This window comes from Rhineura floridana, chromosome 9 (assembly GCF_030035675.1).
Source record: "Rhineura floridana isolate rRhiFlo1 chromosome 9, rRhiFlo1.hap2, whole genome shotgun sequence".
In the NCBI taxonomy this organism is placed as follows: domain Eukaryota; kingdom Metazoa; phylum Chordata; class Lepidosauria; order Squamata; family Rhineuridae; genus Rhineura; species Rhineura floridana.
The window spans coordinates 88900449-88911089 of record NC_084488.1 but is presented as its reverse complement, the minus strand read 5'-3'; the positions used below and the strand labels follow the sequence as shown (position 1 = coordinate 88911089).

Genomic DNA, 10641 nt, shown 5'->3' with positions numbered 1-10641 from the left:
ACTGGATGGAGTCTTCTAATTTATTTCTGTTGAGACCCCTTTCAGTGGTTTAGGTTTTGTAACTAACATAGTTACATTTATATTATAAAATAGCTGTCATTTATCCAGACATCTTAGGGAACATCTATATCTAGATAATAATAGGTTTGCTAAAGCAGCTTCACGTTTGGAATCACTACAGTACATATAAACAGGTTAAATCTCATATACCAATGTGAGCCCATTTTCATCATGCACTCAAGAGTTCCTATATTGATTAATCATCTATAATTTCCCATTGGATTAGTGGGGAAAGGACTGTAATTCAGTGGTCGAGCAAATGCTTTGCATGAAGAAGGTCCCAGGGTCAGTTCAGGTAGGTCTGGGAAATATCCCTGATTAAAACCATGGAGAGCAGCTGACAATCAGTGTTGACAATACTGAGCTTGAAGGACCATGTTCTGATTGTGCGTAAGGCAAATTCCTATGCTCCTTGCAGGTTGGACAGCTAAAAGGCATCTGTCCTTGTTCTCTCTCCTGACCAGGCTACAGACCCCACTTCCACAGGTGGAGGTCTGGAGTTAATACTGCAATTTCAACTGGACAACTGAGATACTGCCTCCCTCCCCCCCCCATCGCCTCTGCCCAAACTGGCACAAGCAATATAAACTCGTGTACATGCTGTCAACAGTTTTTATTTGTAGTTATCAACAAGCAACAAACAGGATATAAACTTAATTTATGTTTTATATTCCACCAACATTAAAACCTGTACTTGTAAAGAATGGAGCTGGCATTTGTCTCCTACGGGAAGTTATACCTAATCACAAGCAGAAGGTGCTTTGTTTGTAATTGAAGGTTGCAATCTCCATTGCACTTACATGCGAATAAAGAGCGCTGGGGACTTCCAAGTGAATATGTGCATTATTGCATTGTGGATTTATTTATTTAAGAAATTTGTATCCCACTTTTTGCCATATGTTTCAAAGTGGTTTACAGAAAAAATGAGAAAATTACTAAGTATAAAATGTAAAACACAGATTAAAATAGTGGAGCGTAAAACATTATAGCAGCATTCATAGTGCAAAGGCCTCCTGAAATAAAACCATTTTGACCTGCCTCCTGAAACTTAATGGGACGGTGCCTGCCTGATTTCTAACAGGTGGGGTTCTACAGAGTTGGGCCCACTGCAGTGAAGGCATGACTCTCCATTGACACAAGCTGTGTTTCTAGTCCATGGGGGACCCCTAACAGTCCATTTTTGTGTGTATGATGGTGCTAACTGGTTCAAAGTACCAGCATCTCCTTCCCCACCTTTTTTTTGCTGTCTATGGCAGCTATTTCGTGCTGGCACCCACAACACCTTTATCAAGATGTGAGTATGGGTACCTCAATTTTTAACCAAAACCAGCACTGGATGGACCTATTGAGCTAATGGAATTCAGGGAAGATCTGGGCTGCAGAAGACTCCATCCCAGTATGTATTTATGGGATTAAAATATTTTACCTATCAATCCCAACAATGAATATGCAGATGTAGATGACCAGGGATGTGACAGAATCCTCCATGGCTCATAAGAACCCATCATCTAGAACTCTTTTCTCCATTTGAGTGGTGTTCAGAAGAGGCTGTCATAAGTGTAAGAGAACTACCGTTGCTGCCCTCTCTTCTCTTTTCATATAGAGTGGCAGTAGGGAAATTCTGTCTTCGTATCCAGGTCACAGGAAGCAATCCTTTCCATACAGGAAGCTTCCTGTGCAGCCACTTTAAGAGGTACTGTGCTAATACTGGGAGCTGCACTGAAGCACTAGATTGTAGAATATGGAGGTAATCCAGCAGTAGGTTTTCTTGCAAGAGGAGTTTAGATTCTGGGTCCTCTGGATGCTGAAAGAGGGATCTGGAGTCTGGAAGAACAGTCTTACTTTCTAGTAGGCTTGGCCCCCTTGAGTTTGCAACACCAGGAATGAATATTCACATTTGCCTGTATACTTGAACCCTGGGAAGCTACTTTCTCAAAGCAAACATGTACTTGGAAAGATGGGCTCAGGCAGCACCTAGGAACTCTTTTGAAGGTTATATTTTGACTGGTATATATCAAATCAAGAAAATATAAAGTTACAATGACAACTCGCTTCCTATGTGAATATTTATTTGTTCATTTAAACTATTCAGAAACCACAGCTTCACATATTAAGGTGGCATACACACTAAAAACACACTAAAAAATAAAAATATCAAACTCATCAGAAAGAACTGCTTGCCCTGTGCAACATCATGTGTATTTTTGACATCTGCTGACATTTGCTTCAAATACTCAGTTCAGAAATGGGGGATGCATTGTTCTATCAAGGTCAAGTTTAAACTATGTCAAAATTAATACATGAATGTTTAAGTTGTTTGTTGCAGGATGAAGAAAACAGATATGCAAATCTGGGTAAAGACCTGTGTGGGGTGTGTGTGTGTCATACACATACAGATACATATGTACTAGTCATTCATTGGTGATCACTCGTGGCCGAGTAAGATTGTCTTCCAGGGCAAGGTCTTTAACAGTGGGTCCGTAAGTGACTGTGGAGGCCAATTCTGGATCCACACAGCCTCCCACAGTGAGGACATAGGTTTCCAGATGGAAGATGGTCGCGATGAGGATTTGTTTGACATGCCTTCCTCTTATCTTTAAGCAAAAAAAAAAAAAAAGCAGAAAAACAGGTTTGAAGCTCATCCATGCAAGCATCAAGTGAGTTGTCTGTGGAATGGAAGAATTTACATCCCAACATACCCAACAATCCTGTAATGACTATTGATTTTTAGGAACAGGATAATGTGATCTTTAAAAATATCTTGATCCAAGTGGTTCTGGGAACCCTGTCTGCTGAGCCAAGCAAAGTCTGCCAGTGCCAACACATCGCTGTTCCAGCCTATCTTATACACTTTCTTAAAGCATCAGGCTCTAACTCTAAGGAAATTACTTGGATGTCATTTTGTTGCAATCAACGGGACCCAATTCCCACAACATAAATTCATGCCTGAGGTGGCAGTCTGTATGTGTATATATGTATATGTGTGTGTGTGTGTTCCTCTTATATGTCATCAGTACATTTTTCCTTCTCTGTTCCTATTCCTATCTACTTTCCACCATAAATGTTCAAGTCCCTTTTCTTCCACAGAACTGGTTTTTCATACACTAAAGTGTTAATCTGTGCCTGCTCTGGGAGCAATAACAGCCTTTCTCTTAGGGTGTCATGTATTAAGGGCATAATGACCTAAGGAGGGATGACATACATTAGCTACTTGTATGTTTAGAATTCAAATGTGGCATATTTTGCAGGTGCAGAAAATTTTGTTGTTGTTATGTGCCTTCAAGTCGATTACGGCTTATGGTGACCCTATGAATCAGTGGCCTCCAATAGCATCTGTCATGAACCACCCTGTTCAGATCTTGTAAGATAAACAGAAGGATGCTCTGACAGAGAGAAACAGATTTGGCATCCTAAGGGACACTGTTGTATTTCACGATCCCATCATCAGTTTAAACATGTCAGGAAATTGGCTTACATTGTACAATCAGTAACTTTAAAAAAGACTTGTGATATGCCTTTGCAGAATGAGAGCCAGTGTTGTACAGTGGTTACAGTGTTGGACTGGAATCTACGAGACTAGGGTTCAAATCTCTACTCAGCCATTAAACGCACTTGGTGACTTTGGGCCAGTCAGCCTAACCTACCTGACAAGGTTGTTGTGAGGATAAAATGGGGAGGGGAAGAAACATATAAGCCACCTTGAACTTGGAGGAAAAGTGAGATATAAATGTATTAACAGATAAATAAACTTGCCCTTCAAGACATGACATATTTTATATACATGTATATGCTAAAAGAATGTCTCATTTTCCTTCCCTTAATTTTGAGGTGTATGGTTTTTTTGGAGTGTACATTGTAGTAGTGGTGGTGGGAAATGTATGACAACTATGATGCCGCTCTGGGCTCCTGCCAGGAGAAAGGGCGGGATATAAATAATAAATAAATAAATAATTTCCTAGGTCCATGTCCTCCAGACTGTATGTTCCTGCCCAGTTACTCAGAGTGAAATGGCTACTTCAGGCAGAAACTGCTGCTGGTGGTGGTTGCTGGCAGCCCTCTACTCATTCCTCCTAGCTGTTTCCATCCCCACCATAGCGGCTTAGTGTTGCTGGCCAGCTGACTCAGCTAGTCACCTTCTCCAAACACATCACTGACAGCATCATTGAAAAAGGCTCCTGCCCAAAGAACTAGGCAGAAAGGCAGCCAGCTACAGGCATGTACTTCAGCAGGCACCACACATCTGTGCTGGTCTGCTCACATGATGTATGCCGTGCACCACCAGAACTGCATTGCAGCCTTTGGCTAAGCAGGCAGTGAGCAAGCATTATGCTGAGCAAGCAGTAGTAAGATGTTAGAAGACAGATCTGCCTGTGCCACGTGACTTGCACTGTACCCTTAAGCTAGCTGCTTCCCTTAAGTGTGGCAGAAGTAAAGTTCAGTCTAATTGATTTCTGTACATGGAATAGGAACATCATCTTATTGTTTCCCTCAGGCAGCAAAATGTCTTGCACGGCTCTGTCAGTAGGCACAGTGAATAAAATATATATGGCATAGCTTGTCTCGCATAGCTCACTTTAGTCAAGCAATTTAAAAATTCACTCTGATCTACAGCAAGTTTGCCCCATAAAAGACTGCTGACGATATGACAAGGAAGCTCCCATGCCATTCATGGAGACTGCAAGTGTCTAGTCATCACCGTTCAGCATTTTCCTTCAAAACAAGGATCAGGAAGGCTTCTAAAGTCCCACTTTCTTCTTTGTTTTGTGAAAAATTCTGGTGGGAAGGAGTGATTGATACATAAGGGAAGAGAAGATAAAGATCAGTGTTTATGTAAAGATAGAAATATAAGATATTTGGGGTATTTCCCAAGTTCTGACAGGGACCTGGCCTATCTATCGCATAAGGTGATGGAAGTAAAGCAAAACACAAAATAATAATCATTAGGATTATTTATTTACTCAATTTATTACCTGCCCTTCAACTAAAGTCCCAGGGTGGGTTACAACAGTTTAAAATACAATATTAAAATAGTCTAAAACAAACCCCAGTCACAGAACATGGTGGGTCCCAAAAACACATCTCATGTCAAAGGCCAAGGTAAAGAGGTATGCCTGCAGCATATGGCAAAAGTTACACAATAAAGGTGCCCAATGCACCTCTGTGGGGAGGGATTCCACAAGTTAGGAGTTGCCACAGAGAATGCCATTTCCCTGGTGCCACCCTCCAAACTTTTGAGAGTGGTGGAACTACCAAGAGGGCTCCCACTGCTGATCTCAATACCAGAGAGGGCTGTGGGCAAGGAGGCAGTCTTTCACATGTTTAGGATCTAAACACAGTATTCCAAATGCAGCATCACCATAGATTGTATAATAGCATTATGATATCAGCAGTTCAATTTTCAACACCGTTCCTAATGATCCCTAACATGGAATTCACCTTTTTCACAGCTGCTGCACACTGGGTCAACATTATCCACTACGAACCCAAGGTCTCGTTCCTGGTCAGTCACTGCCAGTTCAGACCCCATGAGTGTATATGTAAGATTTTTTGCTCCAATATGCATAACTTTACACTTGTATACATTGAATTGCATTTGCCACTTTACTGCCCATTCACTCAATTTGGAGAGGTCCTTTTGGAGCTCTTTGCAATCCCTTTTTGTTTTAACAACCCCAAACAATTTAGTTTAATCAGCAGAGTCAGACCATTGACCCATCCAGCTCAGCATCGCTCTCACTGACTGGCAGCAGTTCTCCAGTGTTTTCAGACAGGGGCATTCCCAGCCCTACCCAGAAATGCTGGGGATTGTGCCTGGGACCTTCTGCATGCAAAGCAGTGGCTCTTCCACTCAACCCTCCCCAAAGCTACTAGTCATTGCTTATCAGTGGCTCATATAATGGATACAGCAGACTCAATTATACTTAAAATGAGGTGTTAGCACCACTGCTAACAACAGCTTTGTGCCAAAAACAAGATATGGTGATGGACACTATCTTAAGAAGAGTCCTGCTGAATCAGACCAAAGGGCCCATCTAGTCCATCATCTTGTTCTCAGAGTGGCCAACCAGTTGCCTATGGGAAGCCCCCAAACTGGACCTGAATGCAACAGCAACTCTCCTCTCTTGTGTTCAACAGCAACTGGTATACAGAGACATAGTGCCTCCGATAGTGGAGGCAGAACATAGCAACTGTGGCTAGTACCCATGGTTTAAAAGACGATTATACAAAGTCATAGAGAACAGGCCTATCAGTCATGGCTATGTGCAACCTCTAAATTTAAAGACAATATGTCAATGGCTTCTTTATAATAAAATATGATCATTCACTGGAACTGGAATTTAAAGGTGATTTGTGGTATCCCATATTAGACTGTGATATATATTGCTTCCAGTGTGAAAGGATTTTTTACATAAAAGCCTGGATTTCATGCAGTTGGCCAATGAGGAAGACAGGTTGTCGAAACACATTTGGCCAAAACACCAAAGGAGCACTTTCTAAATATGCACTTGTCTTAAAAATTTGGAGATATAAGTGCCTTTGGAATAAGCATTTAAAGTTTGTTTTTATTGTTTGATATATTACATTCTCATATTCATGTATTATTTATCTTTAACCTATTACATTTATGCCTGCCTTCCCAACAGGGAACTCAAGATAGATAGAGAACAACCCTGCTACCATTTGTATCATAGGAACCCTGTGAAGTAAGTTAGGCTTAGAGATACTGAATGGTCCAAAAATCACCCAGTGAGTTTATGGCTGAGTATGGACTTGAGAATGGATCTTCTCAACACTCCAACCATTGTACCATACTGGCTCTACTAGCCAGCTAGGTGCCTCTGGGACATGCAGTGCAGAAAGGGAAGGGCCTCCCTTTTCTTTTCCTCCATACTTTAGTACTTGGTTATTTTTTAAATATCTTATCAAAGGGATTAATACCCCACCTTTAAAGGTCCTCAATGCAGCATACAGAATAAATTAATACAGAGCATAATAAAATAACATATTAAAATAAAAATAATCAATTAAATAAGTCAGCAAAATAAGGTTAAAATGAAGAAACAGCAGTTAAAAGCCAAATGAAAAAGGGTATTATATATAATTTTTAAAAATCTTAAATGTAATTTAAATGTGAAAGAACAATCAGACTTTGCCTGGCACATAAAAGTTTGCTTAGAGGCAGGTATACTACTACTACTGGAATTTATTACCTGCCCTTCACCCAGAGGTCCCAGGGTGGGTTATAACAATTTTAAAATACATAATTATATCAGTTAAAAATAACTTTAAAAATATCACAGAAAATAGGGTGGGTCCTAAAAATATACACCTCAGGTGTTGAAGGCCAGAGTGTAGAGGTGCGTCTTCAGCATTCACCGAAAGTTGTACAGTGAAGTTGCCAGATGCACCTTGGTTGGGAGGGAGTTCCATAGTTTAGGGGCTGCCACAGATAATCCCCTCTCCCAGGCCACCCCCTGCAAGCTTCTGAGGGTGGCGGAACAATCAAAAGGGCCCCCTGTGCTGATTTCAATACCTGAGAGGATCTGTAGGGAAGAACGTGCTCTTTCAGATATTTGGGACCTAAGTTGTTTAGGGCTTTAAAACCTAACTTGAACACCTTGAACTGGGCGTAGAAATGAACTGGCAACCAATGTAGCTATTTGAAAACATGAGTTATAAATGAGTTCTAAAAGGAACCCCCATCAGTAATCTGGCCGGTGCATTTTGGACCAATTGAAGCTTCTGAATCATCTTCAAAGGCAGCCCCACATAGAGTGCATTGCAGCAATCCATTCTGGAAGTTACCAGACATGGAGCACTATGGCCAAGTCTTCTGTGTCCAAAAGGGCCCACAGCTTGTGAATCAGCAGGAGTTGGAAAAAGGCACTCCTTGCCACTGAGGCCATCTGAGCCTCCAGTGACAGCTTTGGATCAGGGAGTACCCCTGGACTGCGGACCTGTTCCTTCAAGAAAAGAGCAACCCTGTCCAGAACAGGCTCTTTCCACCTCCTGAACATGAGAACTCTGGACACATAGCACCTCTGTCTTTTAAGGACCTTGGACGTTCCATTTCACTATTATACCAAAGCCTTTTCACACAATCTTATACATGATCTTTACAAAAGTAAGTCCCACTGAGTTCAACAGAGCTTGCTCCAATATTTATTTATTTATTTTATTTATTTATTAAATTTATATACCGCCCGACTAGCAATAGCTCTCTGGGCGGTGAACATAAAATAGCATAAAAATACAATGAATAACAAAATAATACTAAAATACAATCATCAATCCAATACAATAAACATTTAAAAAAGTAAATCAGTGTAACTTAAGATGCTTCAGAGAATAGGAAGGTTTTGACCTGGCGCCGGAAGGAGAGCAGAGTCGGCGCCTGGCGTACTTCCTCGGGGAGACTGTTCCATAGTTCGAGGGCCACCAAGGCCCTAGATCTTGTCATCACCCTCCAGGCCTCCCTGTGAGTTGGAACCCGGAGGAGGGCCTTCGTAGCAGAACGTAGTGCACGGGCCGGTTCATATCGGAAGAGGCGTTCCGCAAGGTATTGTGGTCCCGCACTGTATAAGGCTTTATAGGTTAATACCAACACTTTGAATCTAACCCAGAAACATATTGGCAACCAGTGCAAGCTGGCCAGAACAGGTGTTATATGCTCGGACCGCTTGGTCCTTGTCAGCAATCTGGCCGCCGCATTTTGCACTAGTTGTAGCTTCCGAACTGTCTTCAAAGGTAGCCCTACGTAAAGCGCATTACAGTAATCCAAACGTGAGGTTACCAGAGCATGTACCACTGATGTAAGGTCCTCTTTACTCAAATAGGGACGTAGCTGGGCTACCAACCGAAGTTGGTAAAACGCATTCCTAACCACCGAGGCTACTTGAGCCTCAAGTGAGAGGGAAGAGTCTAAAAAGACTCCCAGACTACGAACCCGGTCCTTTGGGGGAGTGTAACCCCATCCAGGACAGGGTATATATCCACCATCCGATCAGAGAACCCGTCCACCAACAGCATCTCAGTCTTGTCTGGATTGAGCTTCAGTTTGTTAACTCTCATCCAGTCCATTGTCGCGGCCAGGCAACGGTTCAGCAAATCGACAGCCTCACCTGAAGAAGATGAAAAGGAGAAGTAGAGCTGCGTGTCATCAGCATACTGATGACAACGCACTCCAAAACTCCTGATGACCTCTCCCAACGGCTTCATGTAGATATAGCTTTGGGTGGCAATCCTGTACTGTTATCTCGGAGTAAGCCCCATTGAACAGCATGGGACACACTTCTGAGTGGTAGACACACAGAGGTTTGTGATTTTTTTCCTTAGTGCGGCTGCCCTAACTGGAATAGAGCAACAATGAAAGAAAGCCCTGCCCCGCCCACGCGACCACGCCTCCATAGGACACTTCCGGAACCGCCTAGCCACCGCCAGCAAGTCAGGGACCGGAGTATGATAGATAGATATAGATAGATAGATATAGATTCTAGTGACCTACAAAGCTGTGAAAAAAAGTGTAATCACTGTTATTAGAGCTCCCTGGGATCGGGAATCGATCCTGCCGTCTCGCGATGGTGGCAGGCAGCAGTTCTGAGCTGCGCTGGGAAAAGGGGCGGGGTGGACAACAGAGAGAATGGCTTCATTTATTTATTGGATAATTATCCATTGCCATGCTCCCCCTTCTTTTCGCCAGCCACAGCAGCAAGCAGCAGCAGCAGGCGGCGAACGAGCCATATTTCAAGGAGCTGTCCATGACCTCATCCCAAGCTGAGCCTGCCTCCTTTTCTCTCCGGCTCTACCCTCTCACTCTTGTGCGAGCGAGCCACCGAGCTCCTATAATAATCTCAGCACTCGGGGGCTTCTCTCTTTCCACCCCCGATCGACACAGAGACGCGCGCGCGCGCATATATATATAATATATATAAACACACACAGATAGCAAGAGAGAGAGACAGGCTGGGGACAGCCACTGCACCGACAGCAGCAGGACTACTGAAAGAGCTCCCGCCGCCAGGGCGCAGGAACGGAGCCGAAGCAGCGCCGGCGCCTCCGACTTTGCCGGGGAAGGTCATTCATTTAACCAGTCGCGTGCCCTTCTTCCCGCCCTTCCCCTCCTCTCTCTATCTCTTTGACTCGCTTCTCCCCGCCCCACCTCCCATTGCAGCGTCCAGCCCATTGCAGGTTCGGAGGCGGGCGCCGTCTGAGGGAAGTCGGGCGTGCTTTGGCCGGCTTCAAGACAACGAGCTCTTCTTTCCTCTAGCCGAGGCGCTTAGAAGGGCGGCTGCAGGCGGGACGGAGGAGGCGAAAGAAGAGGCAAACAGGACCTCGGGCATGAGCAGCCCAACGACTGCCTCCCGTTGGCGCCGGCCCGCTTGAGGCCGGCAGCAGGCGGCGGCGACGACGACGACGACAGCTATCAGGCACAGCGCAGCAGGGCTGGAGGGAGAGACCGAGAGAGAGAGGCGCGAGTGATAGAAAGCAGAAGCCAAGGAGTGGAAGATGGCTTCCCCCACCTCCTCGGGGTCCCTTGGAGGCGGGACGTCGCCCCAAGCCAGCCAGTCACGCCTTCGGCAG

General features: G+C 43.9%; 1 protein-coding gene across 1 annotated transcript in view; it reads left to right on the top strand.

Annotated features, from left to right (window-relative positions):
- The first annotated feature begins 9838 nt into the window (after positions 1–9838).
- Positions 9839–10641, top strand: part of ANK2 (ankyrin 2) — a 568387-nt gene continuing 567584 nt past the window's right edge. Inside the window, exon 1 of the mRNA XM_061585294.1 lies at positions 9839–10641. Within this exon, the coding sequence (XP_061441278.1) occupies positions 10567–10641 (75 nt within the window). The 5' untranslated portion in view covers positions 9839–10566.